Source organism: Ceratotherium simum, chromosome 11 (genome assembly GCF_057802395.1).
Source record: "Ceratotherium simum simum isolate JZ-2026a chromosome 11, ASM5780239v1, whole genome shotgun sequence".
Taxonomy (NCBI): domain Eukaryota; kingdom Metazoa; phylum Chordata; class Mammalia; order Perissodactyla; family Rhinocerotidae; genus Ceratotherium; species Ceratotherium simum.
Window position 1 is genome coordinate 16770373 of NC_141910.1, and position 25821 is coordinate 16796193.

Below are 25821 nucleotides of genomic sequence, written 5' to 3' on the forward strand. Positions count from 1 at the left end.
GCGTGCGTTACGGAAGACCCCCCCCCCCCCCCCCCCCCGCAAACATCGCAGGGATTTCTACGCCGCTGCACCCGCGTCCAAGCTTACACAACGCTGGTTGCAAACAGCAAGGCGCATCCGCAGCAGCGCCGCCCGCGGTCGGTAGGGTGCGCTCTTCACGGGGCCTGCGCAGCTCCCGGCAGGCCTGCGCCTGCGCGGGGCTTCCGCGGCTCGGAGAAAGGGGGAAGGCCTGTCTCACGCCTGCGCACTTGGACTAAGATGGCGGCGGCGGCCAGGCTGGGGTGGGGAACTGCGGCTGCTGCCGCAGTGCTGCGCAAGCGGTAGGTGACGAGCCCGAAGCACCGTATAGCGGTGCCGCTGGGCTTAGCCAGCGGAACGGTCACCGCCCCGCCCACCCTTTCTGTAACAGGGTGGGGAGAAGTGCCTCTGACCGAGCCTTTGGGTCCGCCCCCGTCGCAGCAGTTAGGGGTTTATCCCTGAGGTGGGCGGCTGTCCGTGAGGCCCCGGTTCGGGCGGAGTTTGCTGTGCCTCGTCCCAGGTTCTGAGACCTGGTGCCTGAACCCCTGTGGTGGGGCTCGCAGAAACCGGCTGTAGAGACCAAACGGAGGAGCTCTTTAAATTGTGTGACCCCTGCAGCCCTGTCACCACCTACATTCCCTCCTCTGCCTTTTTTTGTGTGTGAGGAAGATCAGCCCTGAGCTAATATCTGATGCTAATCCTCCTCTTTTTCCTGAGGAAGGTTGGCCCTGGGCTAACAGCCCTACCCATCTTCCTCTGTTTCGTCCTCTACTTTATATGGGATGCCGCCACAGCATGGCTTGATAAGCTATGCGCTAGTGGGCGCCCGGGATCCAACCTCAAGCGACCCGTCCCCCGCCCCCTGGTGTCTAAACGGAGGGCACTCTCTTAACCGCTGTGCCACTGGCCAGTCCCTCTCCTCTGCTGTTGAAACACAAAATCAAGATGTCTTACAAAAATGGGCGAGAATATCTTGTGTCATTTTCTCCATGTGCGCCAGAAAGGGGACGTGCCCTGTTTGAGGTCACACAGCTTCTAAGTGATGCAACTCTGATGAGAATCCAGACCTAGATTTCCTCCCCACCACCTAACCCGGCTCTGTTCCCTTGGTTTTCCTCCTTCCATGCGACCTGCCTTTGAGTTTGGCCTCCCAATGACATCTGTCAACCTTGGGTAGGTGAAAAGCACTTAGGACTTAAGTAGGCTTTGTGCCTTGGTTGTGCTTCTGGAACAAAAGGAGAAAAGGGCCTAAACGGGGTTTGACTTTGTGAGTGTTAGGAGTTTTAGTGCTAATGATGCTCTTGAAGTTTATATATTTATTTTTTGTGAGGAAGATCAGCCCTGAGCTAACACCTATGCCAGTCCTCCTCTTTTTGCTGAGGAAGACTGGCCCTGAGCTAACATCTATTGCCAATCCTCCTGCTTTTTTTCCCTTTTTCTCCCCAAAGCCCCAGTAGATAGTTGTATGTCATAGTTGCACAGCCTTCTAGTTGCTGTATGTGGGACTCCGACTCAGCGTGGCCGGAGAAGTTGTGCCTCAGTGCGCGCCCGGGATCTGAACCGAGCTGCTAGTAGTGGAGCATCTGCACTTAACTGCTAAGCCACGGGGCCGGCCCTGCTCTTGAAGTTTAAATGCATTTCCTAAAAAAGTTAAGTTTGCAGAAGGATTTTTTTGTTAGTCTCCTCCGGTCTCCTCCTCTTATATTTGAGTGGATGTCTTCCTGGAATAATGTAACTCACCTTTTTTTATTACTTTAAAACCATCTCTGGCAGAATATTTATCCATTCTGCTGCCTTTTCCCTGGGCTGAAGGGACAAGAATACTGGTCTTGCAGTGTATTTCCACATTCCAGGGTATTCAAGATTTAGGCAGTGAGCTATAGATAAAAATGTTTTCTCCCCAAACCTCGAACTTCATCTGGTAAGTAATTATTGGGCGCCTATCCCGTAATGATAATAATAGTGGTAGCTAACGTTTATTGAACAGTTAAGCCTAGCACTCTTTTAAGCACTTTACATGGATTATCTGGATCCATCTTTGCAACAGTCTTCATGAGGTAGCTGTGAGTATTAACTTCATTTTAGAGATGAGGAACTGAGGCCGTCATGCTAGCTGCTAGGGACACATGAAGTGAAGACATTCTCTCCCCTTAGTGAGTTTGCAGGTGTAAATAATCAGAGGAATGTTTTTTAAAAAAGTGGTCATATATATGCTTAAAGTTCCTTAATGACTCCTGTGAAATGAAAATTGTAATGGCTAGCAATAGAATTTTAAAGTAAACTGGATTTTAAAGTAATGTATCAGATTTCTAAAATTTTTCACTACTAAAGTTTCCTTTTATTTCTTTTTCCATTTATATTTGTTTTTCTCTTTTGCTTTGGTTTTTAATTTGTCAAAGCCATGAAAAAATAGCCAGTCAGCACTTCTCTATCAGAGTGAAATAACCAAAGTTACAACACTGGCTTAATATGTTTCCAATCTGAATTGTTGGCTTCTTTAGCAGTTTGGAGGAGAATAGTGTACTTTCTATTAGACTTTCTGAAGTATTGAAATGCCTTTCAAAACAAATAGTATAGGTTATTTCTTTCCCAGGAAACATGGTGGTAGAGACGGAAAAAGAGGGAGACTTTTCACTGTATTTGATTTTCTTCCCTTTGAATTTTGAACCATGTGACCCTATTAACCTAATTTTTAAAAATTTAAAAAGAAGGGAAAAACAGTTTCTGGTTCTTTGCCTCCTTAGTGCATAGCTAAGAATCTGGGACTCCAGGTTATAAATCACTAATGTAGATGCATTTCTGTTTTTTATACTGGATATTGCACTATCCTGTGTAGTTATCAAGGCTATAAATTCCCCCTTGAGCTGTTGTTTTTAAATTGTTTGTAGATATTGCTTGCCTAAGGAAGTGGAAATAATGTGGATGGAAAATGAAAATTTGGCTTTGTTATTATTGTCATTATGGTTTTTTTAATGTATGAAAAGTAGAAACTGAGCTTAAAATATTATCTCTTAAAGTGTCATTTTTATTTGTTTTCAAATGTAGATTCTGTCGTATAATGAATACATACACCATTAAGAAACAGCCTCTGCATCAGTTTGTACAAAGACTACTTTTCCCACTACCTGCAACCTTATGTAACACAGGTAAGAATTTCACCTTTTTTAGAGCAAATTGTGTTTCAGAAGCTAATTAAACTGCTTGAATGAAATTTGTGGGTCATAAAAGATGAGAATTTATGAATTTTCTGTTCAGATGGCTATAAAAAAGAACATAGCATTTATTTCTGTCATACCATCACACTTTACTGTAATTATTTGCTTACACATATCATTAGTATTAAATTTTGAGAATCCTGAGCACAGTGTTCAGTATATCTATGAAATCTCAGTATCTTGTGTAACACATTCTTTTGGAACATAGAGTTGCTCAATAAATGATTTCTGAAATGAAAATATTGTGAAAAGAAGTTACAAATGGGTTTGTGTTTCAAAGAATCATATGTATTTTAAGCTTTTGCCCTTTTTTTTTTGGAAGAATTAATATATATATATTTTTTATTGAGGTCACATTGGTTTATAACATTATGTAAATTTCAGGTGTACATCATTGTATTTCGACCTCTGGATTGTGTTCACCACCAAAAGTCTAGTTGCTATCTGTTGCCCTCCTTCTTTTGATAAGAATACCCCTAAAATCACTAAATTTCTAGCTTTCATCTAGGCCTTAGACCATAGTACTTTTTTTTTTAATTAATTTTATTTATTTATTTAATTATTTATTTTTCCCCCCAAAGCCCCAGTAGATAGTTGTATGTTGTAGTTGCACATCCTTCTAGTTGCTGTATATGGGACTCGGCGTCAGTATGGCTGGAGATGTGGTGCATCGGTGCGCGCCCGGGATCCGAACCCGGGCTGCCAGCAGCGGAGCGCGCGCACTTAACTGCTAAGCCATGGGGCCGGCCCTAGACCATAGTACTTTGAATGTAGTTTTTCTTTTTTTGTCAAAATTAATCAGTATGGTTTTGTTGACAATCTTTCTGATGTTATATACCTTTATTTTCTTTAATATTGGAAATAGGTATGAAGATAGAATTTGAAAATTATTGAAATGTGACCACTGTCATGTGGTTCGGGAACCTTGGGAGGAGAGTGTGTGTGTGTGTGTATGTGTAAATGCCCATCTATATGTGCTTATGAAGCTGTAAGAGTTTAGATTCAGCTCTTGGCCCATCTCCATTTCCATCACTACCTTGAATGTCTCCTGTGGCCTTACTCTGGAAGGTGACTGACTCTGGCTATAGGCATGAGTTGGATTGGGTAGAGATCTCACTTCCCCTGTACACTGGGGCAAGAACAGGAGTGCCTTGCCTGTCTCCTTGAATCATAGAATAATTTAGGCATAAATATGGAGTAACTCAGCATGTTAAGCTACTTTAATTGGACTTTTATTTATTTATTTATTTATTTATTTTTTGTGAGGAAGATCAGCCCTGAGCTAACATTGTGCCAATCCCCCTCTTTTTGCTGAGGGAGACCGGCCCTGAGCTAACATCTATTGCCAATCTTCCTCCTTTTTTTTTCCCCCCTTTTTCTCCCCAAAGCCCCAGTAGATAGTTGTATGTCAGAGGTGCACATCCTTCTAGTTGCTGTATGTGGGACTCGGCCTCAGCATGGCTGGACAAGCGGTGGGTCAGTGCACGCCCGGGATCTGAACCCGGGCCGCCAGCAGCGGAGTATGCGCACTTAACCGCTAAGCCACGGGGCCAGCCCCTAATTGGACTTTTAAATTTTGTGGACTGAATTATTTGGTCATCTAGGCTTTTCAAATTGGAAACCCGCTGATTTTAGTTTTTGGTATGGACTGTAAGCACTGTTAATCTTTATTTTGGGGGGAACTTATACCTACCTATTTATCTGTTACCTATTAGTACCAAGCATAATAGGAAAAATTATTTTAGATCAGTCTCTCTATCCTACTGTAACCTTTATAACACTTTTAGGGGCATCTTTCTGGCTGATGGACATGGGAGTCATTTTTGAAAAACCTAATTAAACCCAATTTAGACTATAATTGGAATTATTTTGTTAATACCTAGTCAGATTATTCTTTTCAAATAGCTTTGTTAATTGTCAAAAGAGAAAATTTATGTAATGATGTCATATATTATCATATTTTCTACTTCAGATAGTATATATAGATTATGCTGTCTTAAATTTTGTTTACATTTATAGTTCTTACCTTCAAATATTTAAAAAAATTTTCTTTCTGCATGTATAGTTTTACACAAGTGAATTGAGTAGAATAAAGCCAGATTTAATTCTTCAAATATTGATAGAGTACCTAATGAGTGCAGAGATTTTGGTTACCAATAAATTATTAAGAAAGACCACGAAATGATTGGTCAGTACCAGGGTTGAAAGAACCTTGTTGTCTTTATAGAAAGTGGTAGCAGCCCTTTCTTTAATGTTCCATCTGAAAAATGATTCTCTTGTAACACAGATTTTCAGAGGAATTTATTGGTTAGAGGTATAAATATTTTAAATCGAGTACTTGGACGTGGAGGTTATCATTTTTAATTTTTCTCTTTTTTAGGCTTTGCCTGGTCAGCAAGTCACCAACTGATATCTTTATAGGACAGTGACTTAAGCAAAATGTATAGGAATTTAGTTTCAATTTCTACTTCACCAATGAAATGACTCAACATCAGTTAGCTGGAACTACATGGTGAGGTGCAAAAACAACTCTCAGCTGTCAAATTAGAATCTTCTCTTGTAATGGTTAAGAAAAGCACTTCTATACCAACCAGATGTTTTGCCAAATTTAATCTCTTTCTAATTTAAAATAAAACTGTTGATTTTTGATATTTTACTATCTTTCTTAAGATATGTGGTATGAGGATTGTGACAAGATAGGAAGACTGATCTTAAATACATTTCCTGTTATTCTTGGCGCTTATAAGTATGGAGTGGCAGTATGCACGGTGGTTAAGCAAGTCAGTGCTGGGAAATTGGCTGGGCTTGAATCCTGGCTGGATCACTTAACTAGCTGAGTGACTTTGAGCTTCAGTTTCCTCATTCATAAAATAAGATTAAAACACTGCCTCCTTGGCAGGATATAAGGACTAAATGATGTAATTTACATAGAGTGCTTAGCACCATGCCCAGCACATGATAATTACTCAGTAAATTAACCTGTCTGAATATACTGTTCTAAGATGAGAATTACTGTTTTTTTTGGTCAGAATGTTTCTTTTCATAATAAATAATCAGGGCCTCTTTAATAGTTTTAAAGCTGTTAAAACCCCAGTACTATCCTTTTGTCCTACAAGCTGTTATCGTAATAGCAAGGTAGGAAATTAAAGATTCTGTTCTTTCTTTATTGCTGTAATGAATTCATTCTCAGTATAATCATGGCCCGAGAAGAAACTGTAAAGATAATCTAAAAATATTCCAGAAAGTAATTCACATAGATTCCCACTTATGTGATAATTTTTAATGTCACTAACTCTGTACCTCTGGGCAAGTTACTTAACTCTAAGCCTCAATTTCTTCATCTGTTAAATGGGAATAATAGTATCTTCTTCATAGGGTTGTTAAAAGCTTAAATACACTTAAAGCTTAAATACATTTATAGCACATTAAAGGACCCTGTCTCTGGCATGTAATAAGTAAGCACACCATAAATATTAGTTGTTGTTATAAATTTTTTGTCTTTAAAAGAGTGGTAGCACTTTGGAAAGAAGAGAATGTAACATTTTACTGTATTAATATCTCAGTGATGATGATTTATGATTGTGATAGCCATTGGTACTAAGTCACCAAATTGAATACATATAAGACTCCTGAATTATATTATGCCTTCCTCCTTAAGTGTAGGATATTGCTAGAAGCTGCTGAGTAACAAAACTATCTAAAGAGTCAATATTCATATAAAATTCAGTGCAGTTATCCTAAATATATTGGTAAATTTCTCTCTTGTCTTTAAAAATTCTTATTTTGTCACCTTGAGGAATAAAGCCTTTTCTTTTTTCTAATGTTTCTTCTTTTGGTTCTCTGAAAATGAGTACTTCCAAGTCCCTAAACTTGTTAACTACTCTTTTTCCTGGAATAACATTCTTTCTTCTTTTTTCTCTTTTAGTGAGATACATGTTTATTCAAACACAAGATACCCCAAATCCCAACAGTTTAAAGTTTATTCCAGGAAAACCAGTTCTTGAAACAAGGACCATGGATTTTCCCACACCAGCTGCAGCATTTCGCTCCCCTCTGGCTAGGTATATTACTATTTTTCATTTGCTTTTACCAAGAAACATAAATAACCGACTTGGGTGTTAAGGCAGCCAATATTTAGCTATTGCATTTTTATGTGCAGTGCATTTTTTCAGTGTAGAGAATACTTTATTTTCTTTTCAGGTAAGAGATAAAGAAAAATAAGAATTGATATTAGGAAACCCTTCTCCTGAAAAGTGATGTATTTGAGAGATCTGTAGCATGGCTAAATAAGAATTTATATTTTTACTTAAGAAAAAAAATCCATCAAAATGATAATATGGTAAATTTCCATTCTAAATCTTTAAAACTCTGTTTTTAAAAAGCAATGAAAACTTGCTCATTTTATTCTTAAGGATACTTAAATTTCTAGATGTTTCAAAATGAAGTTATTTCTGAAATATTCCACTCAGAACTATAAATAATAATAGATATCAGATATGGCATAATAGATATCAGATATGGCATGATTTTTTAAAAACTAGTCAGTGAAGACAGTTTTAAAATTTACTAGATAAATGCATGTTAAATGTATGTCAGATGATAAAGCACAAATGATGAAACTGTTGGAATGAACCTCTTTTTAACTGACAGAGAAATTATTTATCATAAGAAATGGTAGAGTCAGCAACAATTGAAGTTTTTGGTAACCTAAGCCTGATACTGATTGCCAAGGATATTTGGAAAATAAAGCTTAGATAACTAATTCTATACATACAGCCATTTTATATGTCTCATTTAGGGGACGCAGATGTATACTTATGTCAGGAATGGTTTTTAAAACTTCTTATTAGTAAAAATGCATGTTTCCTTTGACCTTAACATGCTACTTCTTAGAATATACCTTATAGAGCATTTGTTTTTCACACTTTTTGATGCAAGCCACACTGGAGAAGTGTTTTATATTATGACCCAGTACACGCACAGACACACACATACACAGATATATGTAATATACACACATATATATGTACATATACGCACATACATGTGTGTGTAGTATGAAACAGATGTTTGATGGGACAGTTTTCACCCTTACAATGTGTAATGCCTTCTTAAATTTCCTTTCTTGTTCTTTTTATTTTATTCTGTTCTGTTTTATTTTATTAATAAGGTCCTGGTCACTACATAGTTGATTTCACAACTTAGTAGTGGGTTTGAAAAACACTACCTTAGAGAATGCCTGCATATGTACACAAGCTGTGTGCAAGGATGTTCATTGTAGCCTTGTTGGTAATGGTAACAAGTTATAAACAACCTAAATATTCATCAGTAGGAAGAGTTAGGTAAACGTTCTCTGTCCATAGTCTGCAAATAGTAAAAAAGGATGAGGAGAACCCATATTTACTGTCATAGAATGACCTCTAAGACATACTGTTAAGTAAAGAAAGCAAGTTGCAGAAAAGTGGGTATAATATGATTATTATGTATATAAAAACAAAAACCACAAAACAAAAAAAATGCACTGACAAAAAGGTGTGGAAGAATGCACTCCAAACTGATAACAGTGGATTTGGGAGGAGTGGTCAAGAGGCATTTTCACTTTACATGTCTAGGTTGAAATGTTTATATGAGGTATGAGTTCACATATTGTGTATTTTTAAAAATGTAAAAGTGAAAAAAGCCCTAATTAATTCAGTTAGAGGTTGGTTGGAGATTATTTCTATCTGATATTCAGTTGGCAAAAGCCCTTTTCAAAGTAGTCTTTTGAAAGTAACCTATTTCTTGGGTTCACAGAATTTATTCTCTTCAGTTAAGCAAAATTAATCTTATTTTTGTTGTTTTGACAGAGAATGTTTTTGCTCTAAGCTAGAATGTAAGCTTCACGAGGACGGAGACCAGTCTGTCTTACTCATCATTGTATCCCTAGTGCTTAGTGTACAGTGTCTGATACTCAGCAAGTGTTCAAATATTTGTTGAATGAATGAGTAACTGATTGAATGAATGAATAAACAGTAGTGTATCTTACTTCAGGGAGGCATTTGACATGTTTCTTATTATCCTTCTGGACAAGACAAATGTAAGCATTTCTTTCACAGGTGTAAACCTGTCTCTAGTGACATGTAAAAGGTCTCTGTATCTCTGTAGTTGGCATATTTATTCAATACTTTTTTTATCAGCAACATTAATAAAGATAATTATGAGTTTTTCAGACGGGAGGAATTGCTTATATGTTGGATGGCAAAATTCAGGGAAATTCAAAAAGTTTCATGAGACGGGAATGATAGGTTAAAGCAGATAAGACAAAATTGAACAGGAACAAATATGAAGCCGTGTATTTACATTTTTTAAATGAATAGCACAATTATGGGGTAGGAGAATCTGACCTTTCAGTTATTCGTGTTGGATATGATGCAGCGCTCAAAAAAGTCAATCAAACTTTGAGTCAGAGTGTCCAGCTCAAGAGAGGTAACAGTCTTTGTACCTTGAACAAGTCAGACTATATTTGGGATATTGTGTTCAGTTCTGGGTATCATATTTTATTTTGGACGTTGACAAGTTGAAATTGTCCCAAGGAAAGTAACTTAAATGGCAAAGCATGTATAATAATGTTTGAAACTCTTATTTCAGCTTTTTCCTTCTTTTAAGGACAGAACCTGTGAACTCTTTCCTAAAGCAGTCCCCATGACATGGCTTATAGATCAGGTTGATTGCTTTGCATGGTCCTTTCATTTGGAAAAAAAGGCTTTGCTAACAGTGCAGATGTATAGAGCCAATTGAAGGAACTACTTAAAGGTCTGTGCTTGGGTTTATTGGATCATAAGCTGCAACCAAGAACCTTATAACTACTTGTAAATTTAATATTGAGTGATTGTGTAAAGGACTCAGAAGACATTGTTTCATACAAATTCCTAAATAATTTCAAAACAGCAATTTTGATAGTACTCTTGTAATGGTAGATAAAGAAAAGGAAAACCATAACCTTCTTTGGAGTATGTCAGCTTTGATTCCTAGGGTTGGGAAAAAGGAAACTGCTCTAGAGTATATACTACGTATGGTACAGCCATCAGTGATTAGAGAGAAGATGCATTTCAAAATCCCTTGTAGGGGCTTTTCAAATTATAATCTGGCCTTTCTTCTCTCAAGGATTCTAAAAATTAGCTTTACCAAGGTATAATTTACATGTAATAAAATTCACCAATTTTAAGTATGCAATTCAGTAAGTTTTGATAAATGTGTACAATTGTGTAACCACCACCAAAATAAAAATATGGAACATTTTTATCACGGCAAAAGATCCCTCATTTCCCTTTGCATTCAGTCCTCTTTCTTCACCTCCTTGCCCTGGTCATTTTTTTTTACGGCAATGACTTGTTATTTAAAAATTTTCATCCAGCTTTCTTGAGATGTAATGGACATAAAACATTGAGTAAGTTTAAGGTGTACAATATGATGATTTGATATACATATATAGTGAAATGAGTTAACGCATCTGTCACCTTGGTAACTATTGATCTTCTTAACATTCTTTTTTTTTTGTGAGGAAGATCAGCGCTGAGCTAACATCCATGCTAATCCTCCTCTTTTTGCTGAGGAAGACCGGCTCTGAGCTAACATCTATTGCCAATCCTTCTCCTTTTTTTTCCCCCAAAGCCCCAGTAGATAGCTGCATGTCATAGTTGCACATCCTTCTAGTTGCTGTATGTGGGATGCGGCCTCAGCATGGCCGGAGAAGCGGTGCGTTGGTGCGCGCCCGGAATCCGAACTCGGGGCCACCAGCAGCGGAGCGCGCGCACTTAACCGCTAAGCCACGGGGCCAGCCCAACTATTGATCTTCTTTATGCCACCAAAATTTTGCCTTTTCTAGAGTTTCATGTAAATGGAACCATATAGTCTTTTGTATTTGGCTTCTTTCATTTAGCATAATGCTTTTGAGAGTCATCCTTTTTTGTGTGTGTATCAGTAGTTCATTCCTCTTTATTGCCAAGTAGTACTACATTGTCTGGGTATACACAATCTCTTTAATCATTCACCAATTGATGGACATTTCTAGAATTTTTTTTTTGGCTATTATAAATAAAGCTGCTATAAAGATGCATGTGCAAGTCTTTGTGGAGCATATGTTTACATTTCTCTTGGGTAAATACCTAAGAGTGGGATTGCTGGATTGTAGGGTAAGAGGATGAAACAATATTGGCTATGAGTTGATAATTGTTGAAGCTGGTGATGGGTACGTGGAGGTTCTTCTACTTTTCTCTCTATTTTTCTATATGTGTAAACTTTTCCATAGTAAAACATTTTACTTTTATTTTTTCACAGGCAGTTATTTAGAATTGAAGGAGTAAAAGGTGTCTTCTTTGGACCAGATTTCATCACTGTCACAAAGGTAAACATAGGATTATATAAAATAAGATGTGAAGTACTTTTAGTTTTTTCTGAGTCAAATGTTCCTCTCCAGAATTTCCATTCTTAATGTATTTCACACATACTCTTATTAAAAATATGAAATTATGTTTGCGTCTTACATTTGTAAAATTAATTATTTAATAGAATTTTCAAGTTGAAATTAACTATAGTCCAGATCCTTTATTTTTCAAAAGAGAAAAACTTGAGCTTCAGAAGGTTAAATGCAGTGTCCAAGATTATATAGCTACCTTACGACAGGGCCAAGACTCAACTTTGGCAGGACTAGAATTTGGGCTTCCAAGTGTTATTTTTACTAATTCTTAATTTAGACTGATAGAGTGAAAAAAAAAAAAGCAAATAAATAACCAAATAATATTTATATATTTGACCAATAGAATGATTGAATGTATATCTCCTTTCAAAGTGGGCACTTATGGCATCTGACACATTCTTCCATCCTGGGATAATACTTCAGAGCTTTACAGATAAGAGCAGTGGACTGTGTAGTTCTGCAGCACTTAGTTAACCTCAAAAAATCAAGCTGAATGTGCTACCCATTCCAACAACTGAGGTGGTATCTGCTATAAAAGGCTGTTTCTTTTTTTTTTTTTTGTGAGGAAATCAGCCCTGTGCTAACATCTGCCAATCTTCCTCTGTTTTTGCTGAGGAAGACTGGCCCTGGGCTAACATCCGTGCCCATCTTCCTCCACTTTATATGGGATGCCGCCACAGCATGGCTTGCCAAGCAGTGTGTAGGTGCGCGCCTGGATCTGAACCAGCGAACCCCTGGCTGCCGCATTGGAGCATGCGCACTTAACTGCTTGCGCCACTGGGCCGGCCCCAGGGCTGTTTCATTTTTAAGTCTAATAGATTAATGAGAAATGAACTATTTAAATTTGAGCTATGTATTCTTTTAAATCTGTTAATTCGTATATATGCACTGAACTTAATCACTTGGCCAATTTTGCATCAGAATCAAAAGTTTTCATTCAACTCCTCTTAAGCAATTTGAAAGGATTACTCTGAGTTCTTGATGCACCATAAAAGTGGACATACTGGGTTAGCAACATGTTACATGTGGTCCAGTATCCTCTTGTAGCTATTTATGTATAGAGGAGAATTATGATTTTCCTTCTTGGTGGCAATCCCAGTGGCTATGGTGGTTCTTGCAAGTATCCCAGTTGTAAAATGTTTTTCCCTGTTGTTTAAAGTGTTATGTGTTCTATTATTTTTTTATTTTTTGTGAGGAAGATCAGCCCTGAGCTAACATCCATGCCAATCCTCCTCTTTTTGCTGAGGAAGACCAGCCCTGAGCTAACATCTATTGACAATCCTCCTCCTCCTTTTTTTTTCCCTTTTTCTCCCCAAAGTCCCAGTAGATAGTTGTTTATGTCATAGTTGCCCATCCTTCTAGTTGTTGTTATGTGGGACGCTGCCTCAGCATGGCCTGACAAGCAGTGCGTCGGTGCTCGCCTGGGATCCAAACCCGGACTGCCAGTATCGGAGCATGCGTACTTAACCACTAAGCCACGAGGCCGGCCCCATGTTATGTGTTCTAAATTCTTGACTGTATTAGGGAAAGTAGCACTCCTTCCAGGGGCTCATTACCCTGTTTATTTTCTTTATTACACTTATCACTTGATCATATTTTTTTGTTTATTTTATTTATTTTTTTTTTAAAGATTTTATTTATTCAGTTTTTTCCCCCCAAAGCCCCAGTAGATAGTTGTATGTCATAGGTTCACATCCTTCTAGTTGCTGTACGTGGGACTCGGCCTCACGTTGGACGGAGAAGTGGTGCCTCAGGGCGCTCCCGGGATCCGAACCCGGGCCGCCAGCATCAGAGCGCGCGCACTTAACCGCTAAGCCACGGAGCCGGCCCTGTTTATTTTTATTACTTATTTTTCCTGCATTAGAATGTAAACTCCATGAAGATAAGGAATGTCCATCTTTTTAAGTTCACCTGACAATGCCTAGCACGTAGTATGCCCTCACAGAAATTTTTGTAGAAGGAAACAATGATATAAAATGTCCTAAATTGAATTTTTAGGCTTGCAGTTGTTTCCCCCAAATGTAGGATTATGGTGTGCAAATCTGTGTTAACGAATCACCAGTCTTTACCAGTTTATAGACATCTAATCTATCTTTGTTATTCTTCAGTTTTATTTCTTTGATGTTTTTTGAGGGAGAAAAAAGGACCAGCATTTATTTGATATCTCCAACATGTCTGATAAGGTACTAGTGCCTTACATATATTATGTAATTCTTAAAACTAGTAATTCTTGTCTTCATTTTACAAATGGGACATTATGTATTTATTTTAACAAGTTTTTAAAATTTTTTTTGCATACAGCCTGTACTATACTATATAAAAAATTTTTTTTGATGAAAACTCGATTATATCTTATAGGGTTTTTTTGTTTTTGATTTGATTTTGGTAAGTCATCTTTTATTTCCCTTTCCCTTCATAAATTAGTTACCCTTTTTGAAATTTCTCCAGCTCCACTATTTTTTCTTAATGAAATGACATGACCAATAAATAATATTCCAACTTAGGGCACACATTGATATTTAATAGGTAGAATAGTAGATTTGATTTTTCTTTCAATTACCTTCCTTTTAATGGACTATTCCGTTTACCTGATATCTTCAGGATCACCTGTTTCCCTTTCTGATTTGTAATTGATAATTCAGAGGCTTTATGCATCATTTATGTTTTTTTGCTAAATGTATAAGTGTGTTTACAGCTTATATGCTGCCTTTTTTTCTTGTTCAGACAACTTCAGAATATTTTTTTATTACCAAAATTTCCCTACTCAGTAGAGCCCACTATTTACTGAAGATCTGAGGTAGTCCTCTGATCCATCTTCCAAATAATTTATTAAAATGTTACCTAGGACTAGTTCCCATTCCCAATCACAAGGCATCTCACTAGTTTTGCTCTTATATCCATAGCAGTGCCCGTTTATCTTACCTTCTGTGTACTGTCTCTAAATTGGTTCTTAATCCATGACAAAAATAGTCCCTTCTATGCTTGTAGACTCAATTTTTAATTGTATTTAAGCAGAGACCCTGGTTAACAGTCTCCTGAGAGTCTAAATAGACTGCATCCAATAGTTTTTCCTCCTAAAGAGCTGTCCTTTAAAAAACTAAAACAAAACATGCTGCCCTTCTATTTCTTAAATGTTAATACTATTTAGGTATTTAAGAATCCTATCTTTGTTTATGGAATCAACTAGTTGGCCAGATATAGAGGTGAAATAGTTATGGATTCTTTCTTAAGGATACTGGTCCCATGGATAGTCCACAAGTGCCCTAGCGCAGTAGCCATAGATAAGACACATATGTTTTGGTTCTACAGTTGCATCATTGGATTTCTTCAGTACTCTTAAGTAATATATGTAAGTTGAATTTTTTGAATGGTTGTGGGATATCCTGTATATATGATCAAGTAATTATACCCTATTTTATTTAAAAGAATGGGGAATCTCTTTATCATCCTCTTTATTTATTTATTTTGTTTTTGTGAGGAAGATCAGCCCTGAGCTAACATCTATGCCAATCCTCCTCTTTTTGCTGAGGAAGACTGGCCCTGGGCTAACATCTGTGCCCATCTTCCTCCACTTTATATGGGATGCAGCCACAGCATAGCCTGACAAGCAGTGCATTGGTGCGTGCCGGGGATCTGAACCCGGGCCGCCAACAGCGGAGCTCGTGCACTTAACCGCTATACCACGGGGCCGGCCCCTATCATCCTCTTTAAACACAGAGAATCCATTCAGTATTTTAACTCTCTTCACTTCATGAAAAAGTATCTTTTAATCATTTTGGTATCTCCTGTACAGAGCATGGTACATAACAGCACACTTAAAACAAGTTTGATGAATGAATGAATGAATGAGAAGTGTTCTAAGATGGTGTCTTCTGAAATTCATTTTAAGCCAGATCCTTTAAGAACTGGAACGGACATGTATTCTACAGAAATGGGTGCTGTTGCATAGTGTATAGGAAAAGATTCTTAAAAGAGACAAAGTACTGTTTTGTGTTTGTCTATGCTTTTGGGTGGAAATGTACCATTTTTCTTCAAATATTTACAGGAAAGTGAAGAGTTAGACTGGAATTTACTGAAACCAGATATTTATGCAACAATCATGGATTTCTTTGCATCTGGCTTACCCTTAGTTACTGAGGAAACATCTTCAGGAGAAGCAGGTAATGTGTTGGGTGATTAATATTTATCTTTTCTTTTTTTTAAAACTTTTCAACTTTCTTCACATTTGTCTTGATTTCAGAAGTCATAGGAATACAGACTTTTATCATTGTACTATATTTAGCTCTGGAACCAATTCCAGAGGGAACAAAACTTCATATATACTAGCTGTACCCATCATTTTTAGAAAACTTCTGTATAAATTGAATCTATTATACAAAACTAAATTTTTCAATTGTAAAAATTTTCAAACATACAGAAAATAATATAATGGTCACCAATTTGCCCTCTTCTCAGATTTAACAAATGTTAAATTTTTGCCATAATTATTTTAGACCCATATTTAAATAAAATGTTAAAGACACAGCCAAAGCCCCACAACCTCCATCCTCTTTCCTTTTTCAGAGATGTATGTAAACTTGGTTTGTTTTTAAACTTTTACTACACATATAAGTCTCTACAGGGAATATATAGTATTGGTTTTTTTCTTAAACTTTAAATAACTTGTGTTATATGCAGCTTTTCTTTTTTTTCACTGAGCATAATATTTTGAAAAAATGTAGTTCTGCTCTATTTATTTTAAGTGCTGAGTAGTATTCCATTATATGAATAAACCACAGTTAATTTATTCCTTTACTTATGTTCAACAAATTATTTGTGCCAATTTCTATTAAAACATTGTTGCAGTGGGCATCCTTGTACAAGTCTCTTTGTGCATATATGGAGCGTTTCTTTAGAGTACATTTGTAAAAGCAGAAATGCTGTATTGAAAATTGTTCTGATTTACATACAATTTAGCGGTTATAAGAATTTCAACTTTCTTATATCTTTATACATTTCAGTAATCACCTTTAGATGATACAGTTCCACTTCTAGGTGTATACTCTAAATGAGTCTTATAAATGTACACAAGACAACACGTGGAAGCATGTTCATTGAAATATTTTAAAAATATATCAGCAGTTAAAAGGAATGAACTAGGTTGGGAGATATCAAAGTGAAAAGATACAAAAGAAAATATTAAGTGATAAGAAAATTAAAGAGTACGGTTATTTACATACTCTTACTTATATACCATGTATGCAAATTTTAAATAATAAGTGAAACAGTTATATGTGTTCTTGATGGATATATATATATGTACAATTTATATAATGTTTTGAGAGCCATTTGACTACATCTACCAAAATTAAAAAATACACAAGCTTGTTGACTCAGATATCCCACCACTAGGAATTTATCTTGTAGATATATTTGGAAAAGTACACTGATCCATACTTTACACAAGTGTGTATGCTGCAGGATTGTTAGAAATAGCAGCAAGTTAGGGCCGGCCCCATGGCTTAGCGGTTAAGTGCACGTGCTCCAATGCTGGCGGCCCGAGTTCGGATCCTGGGCGCACACAGACGCGCCGCTTCTCCGGCCGTGCTGAGGCCGCGTCCCACGTGCGGCAACTGGAAGGATGTGCATCTGTGGCATGCAGCTATCTACTGGGGCTTTGGGGGAAAAAATAAATAAATAAAATTAAAAAAAAAAAAAAAGCAAGTTGGAAAAAACTGAAATAATTAAGAAACTAGCTAAATGAAGACAAATCCATACAAACATTCGTATGCATCTATTTTAAAAATTGAGGCATATCTGTGTATGCAGATATGGAAAGACTTTTAAGATATAGCAAATAGGAAAAACTAAGGTATAGAACAGTGTATATAGTGTGATCTCATCTGTGTAAATGTAAACATGTACTAGAAGGATATACACTAAACTCATGACAGTTGTTGCCTATGGAATTGATGGTGGGGAATGGAACTTAGGTTTCCTGATGTAAGAGAATTTTAGCTTTATTATATTTTATTTCTTTTATTTAAAAAAAGACTCAAAGTTAATATAATTTAATGTTAAGAATTGTTATATTGTTGCCGGAACTTGAGTGTTTGTTATAATGTAATTTGAATTATCTGCATTTATAGTTTTCCCAAAGGTAAATAAATTTTTCAAAAAAAAAAATTTAAAACCCCAAAAAAGGCATTGGTGAACATCAGTATATAAGCTTACAGAATAAAGGAAAAACAAAAATGAAACAAAATGAAAAAACCAACTTTTTGCTCAGATTTGTAGGACTTTTTGGAAATTTCCATAAGGCTTACATCTCTATTTAGTATGATTGTCCTTTTTGAAAACCACTAAAATGAGAAATTGAAAATGTAGCTTAACTTACAAAATAGGTGTGCCTTTTGTCTCAAAGTTTCCATGAAAATCCAGACAATATGTTTTCTCTGCTACTTTTCAATCCTTGAGACTGATGAAAGTTTACAAATTTATTGGCCAAAGAATTCAAACCCTAACATCATTAGTAGATCAAGTTATTTCAGTATACTCGCCTTTATCATCAAATGTTGAGTTGATCAGTGTTGCTTAATTTTTCTTCAGAGAATTGAATGATCTTTCCATTTCCCGAAAATCACTTATATCACCCTACCAAGTTACATGTTCTATGCTTTTATTTTTTAATGAGACATTAAGTTAAAATCATCATGTTTTAAAACTTGTACTTGCATGGATATAAAATTTTTGCTGTTGATATGTTTTATTTGTAATTGTTTTTAGGATCTGAAGAAGATGATGAAGTTGTGGCAATGATTAAGGAATTGTTAGATACTAGAATACGGTATGTACTCATCTTTCTACCTGAGATCAGATATATTGCAGAGACAGTTTTCATTATAGCAGTATAGTTTTGGTTGTGTATGAGATTATAGTAGAGTTCCAAAATAAGTATAAGTATAAGTTAATGTAAACCACGATAGGTAACCATGACAGTTGAATTTAAAGCCTCTACCTTCTCTATAGTCACTCAAAATTTTAGAATACTCAACCGATGTAAACATAGCCAATGAAAGAATTTATCTTTCACAGTCACCATTTAGGTTTGATATTGTTATAATACCAAATTTCTTAGAGAGAAAAAGTGACTTGGTGTTGGGAGGATTGTGAGGCGGGAAGGATTACCTGTTTTTAGGCTGTTGCCCATAAAGAATAAATTTAAATGAGTAGGGAACTGCAGCCTTCCATTTTTGCTTGTAACAGACCAGTGGTCCTGCTGAGAGCTCCCGGAAAGGCTAGATAAAATACAGTAAAAAAATATTTGTTTGAAGGCATTAGATAGCTGCCAAAGCAAACAAGATCCTGTGGGGGAGCGAAGCACATTGAGGCTTCCCTTGGGGCATTTGCTGATTCTTGGTGTGAGGCTAGAGTATGAGAAGCTGTGCAGAGGGTAGCTGCTAAGAATCAGAAACCATTTAGCTTTTAGCAAATTTGTTGAGATGGGAAGACAAAAATTAAAATTCTGGGTTATCAATGAAGCTTTAACTTAAAGGGTCAAGATCCCAGAAAGAAAAGTTAAAAAGTAAGCCTTACCTTACAGAGGTTCTCCCCACAAGGTACTTGCTTATTCTTAGCTGTGTAGGGGAACTGACTAAGGAGTCAAACAAAAAGCAGTTGGAAAGCTGAATAGAGTTTTGGTAGTTTTATGGTGCTAGGGGTGACAAAACTTGGAATTTAGGATCTGTCAAGGACGGTGGGGCCTCAAGAAACATCCAGGCTCTCAGTTGGGCTCCCTAGAGGACTATAACCTTGAAATGGGGGCAAACCGTAGGTAGACCAAGCCTTTATAAAACTGTAGTCCAGTATTGAGTGACCTTAATTCCACAGTGGATTGAACTGCTGCCAGAAGATAGGATGAATCTTTTCTGATGTATTATAATCCCAGGTCACTTCAGTTTTTCATACACATTGCCCATGATTCAGTCACAAATTATAGGTATACCTAGAAACTGGACCAAGAGAAAATAAAACAGATCCATGGGTAACCTAGATATTAGAGTTATCACATATGGCCTTTAAAATACCTCTGATTAACATGTTCAAGAAAATAGAAAACAAGATGAAGAATTTCATGAAATAACTGGAATCTATAAAAAAATAAATAGTAATTCCAGAACTAAAAAATATAATAACTGAACTCAAGAACTCATTAGATTAGTTGAAGGTCACATTAGACACCGTTGAAGAGAAGATTAGTGTACTGGAATATAGGTCAATAGAAAATATCCAGATTGAAGCACAGAAAAGAGAATGGAAAATACAGGAAAAAGCATGAGAGACTATAGTGCATGACAAAAAAGGTCTTACAGATGTCCTGTAGGGTTTTTAATATATCTAGAATTAAAATGCATGAGAAAAATATAACAGATGGTGAGTTTAAGAGGAAGTGTTCTGTAGTCTTGCATTAGCTGGGAATTGATAAAAGTACTAATTTATATTAGATCCTGAGAAACCAAGTAGGCATCTTGTAGGGTAAACACCAAATGAATAGTAAAAGACCTATAACCAACAAGCCAATAGAAGAGAAAAATGGAATAATAAAAAAATATTTGATCCAAAATAATGCAAAGTAATAAGATGGTAATATAAACCCAAATATGTTAGTAGTTATATTTTAATGTACATAGGTTGATTAACAAAAAATAAGGTTGTCAGAGTGGTTATAAAAAAATAAAACCATTTATATGCTGCTTATATGAGAAATATATCTTAAATATAAGGACACAAAGATTGAAAGTAAAAAGATGGAGAAATATATAGCATGAAAAGAATGAATAAGAGAAAGCTGATGTAGTTGTACAGACATCAGACAAAATGTGTTTTATAGCTCAAGACATTACTAGCAATAAAGAGAAATCTTGCCTAATAATAAAAGGGTAATTTCTATCAGGAATATATACTAATTTTAAACTCATAGTGGGAGACTAACATATCTCTCTCAATAACAAATAAAGCAAGTAAATAAAATGATGAGTTAAGATGTGGGAGTTTTATACACATGATTAACAAACTTGACTAATATGTATAGAACATTGCTCCCAACAAGAACAAAATATTTATTCTTTTCAAGTTTACATGGAACATTTACTAAAATAGACCATATTCTGAATCATAAAGCAACTCTGAACAAATTTCAAGGATTGAAATCTTGAGAATATTGTTTTCTACAGTGGGATTAAGCTAGACGTCAATTACTAATAGGTAACTAAAAAATATTCATATATTTGGAAACTAAACAGTATTCTTCAAAAAGATCCATGGCCAACAAAGAAATCACAAAGAAAATTTAAAATAGAATATCTGCATGACCTTTGGGTAGGCAAATATTTTTTTCAACAGGAAACAAGAAAAATCAAGGAAAATATATATAAATTGGACTACAATAAAATTATGACTTCCTCTTCATCAAAAAACACCAGTTACAGGGAAGAAGCAAAGCACAAAGTAGGGCCAGCTCTGGTGGCTAGTGGTTAAGTTCAATGCGCTCCGCTTCAGTGGCCCAGGTTCAGTTCCCAGGTGCGGACCTACAGCACTTGTCAGTGGCCATGCTATGGTGGTGACCCACATACAAAATAGAGGAAGATTGGCAACGGATGTTAGCTCAGGGTGAATCTTCCTCAAGCAAAAAGAGGAAGATTGGCAGCAGATGTTAGCTCAGGGAGAATCTTCCTTAACAAAAAAAAAAAGCACAAAGTAGCAGATATTTATAATACATATATGACAGATTATATTTTAAAACACCTACAAATTATTAAGAAAAAGATAAACAATCAAATAGAGACTGGAGCAGTCTCTTCATAAAAGCACTGGAGCAGGAATTCACAAAAGACAATAACCAAATGGCCACTAAATATGAAAAATTGCTCAACCTCATTAGTCATTATAAATGTTCAAATTAAAACTGCAATGAAATATATACTGCCAATCCATTAGAATGGTTAAAATCATTAAGACTGACAACACCAATTGTTGGTGAGGAGCAATAAGAACTCTCATTTACTGCTGGTGGGAATGTAAGTTTATATAACTTTGGAAAACTATTTGGCAGTACCATATCTACTAAATCTGAACATATTCTTGATCCAGCAATTCCACTCTCAGGTATATTCCCAGTAGTAAGGTGTATGTATACCAAAAGACATTTGCAAGAATCTTCACAGCTACACTATTTGTAAAAGCCAAAGACTCATACTAACCCAAATGTCCATCAACAATAGAATGGATAAATTCTGGCATATTCACTTAATGGAATACTATGCAGCATGAAATTCAATAAACTATTACTACATGCAACAATGTGGATGAATCTCACAAAGAGCAAAAGAAGCCAGATACCAAAGAATAAATACTATTTTTTCTAAATGGAATTTATATTTATAAATTATAAAGTTAAAAACAGGCAAAACTAATCAATGGTGGTAGCAATTGCGATAATGGTTACCTTTGGTTGGGAGTAATAATCAGAAGGAAGCACAAGAGGGACTTCTGGGGTACCTGTTCTGTTCCTTGATCTGGGACAAATGTGTGTTCACATTGTGAAAATTCATCAAATTGATCATACATGATTTATGGATTTTTCTGTAATAATGGTATATTTTAATGAAAAGTTAACCTGAGAAAAAAAGAAGCCAGCATGTGTCAGTCTCCCTCTGTTCACCCAAAAGAAGTGAATGAGTATATCTTAGGTAATCACTATAATTATTAGGAAATTTGAAATCTTGGGCTTGGCCCAGTGGCCTAGTGGTTAAGTTTGGTGTGTTCTGCTTCAGCAGCCTCGGTTCGGTTCCTAGGCGTGGACCTGTGCTACTCGTCTCTCAGTTGCCATGCTGTGGTGGCAGCTCACATAGAAAAAGAGGAACATTGGCAGCATATGTTAGCTCAGGGCTAATCTTCCTCAGCAAAAAAAAAAAAAAAAAAGAAATTTGAAATCTTAAATGCTGAAAAAGGTTATTAATAAGCAAGATTAAGATGTAATAAGTAGAGCAAATATTTGTATGAATGAATTTTGGCATTTTATCTGAAAGTAAAAAGAAAATTACAAATGCAACTAGCCACAGTTAATTGTTCTCTATTGTAAAAATAGCTCTAACTTTGTGAATTTTAGCAATATAAAATCTAAGCTCTAAGTTGTATTAAATTTTTTCAACAAAAACTTCTGTTCTTTTAAATATATCACAAATAATTCCGTGATCACAGGCCAACTGTGCAGGAAGATGGAGGAGATGTAATCTATAAAGGCTTTGAAGATGGCATTGTACAGCTGAAACTCCAAGGTTCTTGTACCAGCTGCCCCAGTTCAATCATTACTCTGAAAAATGGAATTCAGAACATGCTGCAATTTTATATTCCAGAAGTAGAAGGCGTAGAACAGGTATGCCAATATTGTATGACAGTTCAGATTTAATATTAAAATAAATATTTGAAAAAAAAAGAAATTCATGACCTGACATTTTCTTCAAGGGCTGGAAGATTGTGTTGTGATTGTTATCAGACTTGATGACTCCTTATTTTAGAATTAACTTTAGTGTTATGAATACCTGCTATGTGCCAGGCATTTTAAAAAAATACTACCTCATTTAATCTTCTAACAACACAGCATATTAAGTAGTAGCACTACGAGTAGTGTTACTAAGTTTTCCATTTTGTATATAGGAAATTGAGACTCGGAGGGCATACTGCTGCTTTGGTTGTAGAAAAATTATGAAAAGGGGATTCAAAACATCGTGGAGTTTTATAGATGAGATTTAGAAGTCTTTAGTAGAATAGCTCCACTACAACTATTTATCCACTTCTTTTTCTTACATTTATCCACTTCTTGTTCTTAAACATGCAGGCAAGAAGCTCATCGAGAAATCGTTCTTTGTTATACAGTAAAACAGTACTGAGTAGAGTTATGGAGCTTTACCTATCACCTGATGTCAAAATTTTTCTGCCCCAAGATACCTAAGGAATAAAGCAAAGCACCTTCTCAGCAGTAATAGTTACCCTCACTGCAGGGATTCTCAACCAAGAGGCATGGCCTTATGGAGAGAGATTCTCAAGGAGGGAGAGTTTGTGGAAATTAGAAATTTGAAAAAACTCTTTAGGTAATTCTGTGCCTTTAAGGAGAGGGCATCTCTTCTCAGCTCCTTTAAGAATTTCTCATTTCTGGGTAGTATTAAAATCTGTCCTTTTGGTACAATACATGCCATCTCCTCTTTGAAGTCCTTATCAGTCCTCCACTTGGAATTGAGCTCTGCTTTGGTCCAAAGCCTCTGTCTGTGTGTCTGTTTCAGCCTTATGTTTATGGGTAAGTTCCTTGAGAAGCCTGTAACCGTATCTAGGTCTTTGTGTTCTGCACCACTTAGCCCTATGTGTTATACATGTTCTATACATAGTTTGTATTAAATAAGTGTTTGGAAATATTCCAAATTTAGGAATAGTCTGCCTAAAATAGGAGTTGATTGACAAAATTCTTTGGATTGGGTGTTGCTGAGATTGAATATAAAATATCAATTCCTTGGAAGTAAATATATCCATTTTTACTCAATCCAAAAGAGAAACTATGAGAGAATTATTTTTCCATTGATTGTCTCAGATCAGAACCAGGTTCATTTAGATTTTTTTTATTTTTTTTATTTATTTATTTTTTTTTTTATTTTTTTATTTTTATTTTTTATTTTTGTGAGGAGATCAGCCCTGTGCTAACATCCGCCAATCCTCCTCTTTTTTTTTTTTTGCTGAGGAAGACGGCCCTGGGCTAACATCCGTGCCCATCTTCCTCCACTTTATATGGGACGCCGCCACAGCATGGCTTGACAAGCAGTGCGTAGGTGCGAGCCCGGGATCCGAACCAGCGAACCCCGGGCCGCCGCAGCGGAGCGCGCGCACTTAACCGCTTGCGCCACCGGGCCGGCCCCTAGATTTTTTTTTTAAACTTATTTTTGTTCCATTATCCTTTATATGCCTTTTAAAAAAATTACGTTAGTTGACTCTTTGGTAGATTGACAAAGGAGTATTTTTATTCACTTGTCCAGGGTGGGGTGATAAATTGGCAGTCAGATTATAAACTTGAATTAGCATTTAATTGTAGTAGGTGTGGTGAAGAGAAAAAAAATTCTTAGGCTTATATAGCTCTTTTCTTCTCTGAAGGCGTTGATCTTTATTATCTGAGTAAATATATTAACTCATGAAAAGATAGTATTTTTCTTCACTTATTAGAAATGAAAGTCTTCCTGTTTTTCTAAGGTTTAAAATGAATTTTTATCTGAGTAGGACTACAATAGTTAGTTGCTAGTATGATATTTTGTTTCTTTTTTTAGAGATTCACTTTTCTAATATATAATTTTACAATAACAGTTTGGTATAGCCCCCCAGAATATATTTAAGTAAATAAGATGCTTTTTAAAAAAACAAGAAAAGTCAATTATATTAGTCTTATGGCTAGGAAATACCAGTTAATCATTATAGTCTTCTCTGTCTAGCTGAGACTCTGCCATTGGAAACCTCTTTTGGGACAAGGAAGAGACCAGTGCTTTAATTAATTTGCTAATATTCCCCTTGTTTTTATGTTGTTAGGATACCAAGTTATGATGCATACTTCGTGGTTTGGGGGCTATTGATAGATTTATTCTTATTGGATTGACATACATTGTTATAGAGTAGAGTATTTCAGGTAAGCAAGTAATATTAAAATCAGGAAATAGCAATTTCTAATCCTTTTCTTAATTCTTAAATTCTCTTTGTTTTTTGTTTTTAGGTTATGGATGATGAATCAGATGGAAAAGAAGTAGACTCACCTTAAAATAATTTGAGTTTTCTTTGGGCCCAGCAATTGGACTTGTTGATAATATATACCAAGCTTTTATTATTAATCTGCTAAGGAACTTGAGGATTAATAAAATATGCTCTTTGTTCAGAGAATGATACATAAATATTGCATTTTGCTTTACCTCATATGAGTTATTTATAACATCCTGAGTCATCTTGTGTACACGTGGATTTTATCCAGGGATATTTTTATTTTTGTTCTTCATATCTCATGGTTCCCTCTTTGCATAATGTGTGAAGCAGGTTAAAATACATTTTCCTCCATCTAATTTATTTACTTTT

At 36.0% G+C, this 25821-nt stretch overlaps 1 protein-coding gene across 5 annotated transcripts; it reads left to right on the forward strand.

The window, feature by feature from the left end:
* Positions 1 to 221: 221 nt before the first annotated feature.
* NFU1 (NFU1 iron-sulfur cluster scaffold) lies at positions 222 to 25632 on the forward strand. Of its 5 annotated transcripts, none has more exons than XM_087436639.1 (8): positions 222 to 320; positions 3064 to 3164; positions 7159 to 7294; positions 11550 to 11616; positions 15734 to 15848; positions 18454 to 18514; positions 22927 to 23101; positions 25288 to 25426. In XM_087436639.1, the coding sequence occupies exons 1-8, from the start codon at positions 259 to 261 to the stop codon at positions 25300 to 25302; spliced, it is 732 nt and encodes a 243-aa protein (XP_087292765.1). In that variant the 5' UTR covers positions 222 to 258; the 3' UTR covers positions 25303 to 25426. The 5 variants fall into 5 exon arrangements, with proteins under 5 accessions (XP_087292765.1, XP_087292763.1, XP_087292764.1 ...); XM_087436637.1 differs by lacking the exon at positions 25288 to 25426 and adding an exon at positions 25469 to 25632 and having other exon boundaries at positions 223 to 320; XM_087436638.1 differs by lacking the exons at positions 222 to 320; positions 25288 to 25426 and adding exons at positions 1044 to 1191; positions 25469 to 25632.
* The last annotated feature ends 189 nt before the right edge of the window (positions 25633 to 25821 follow it).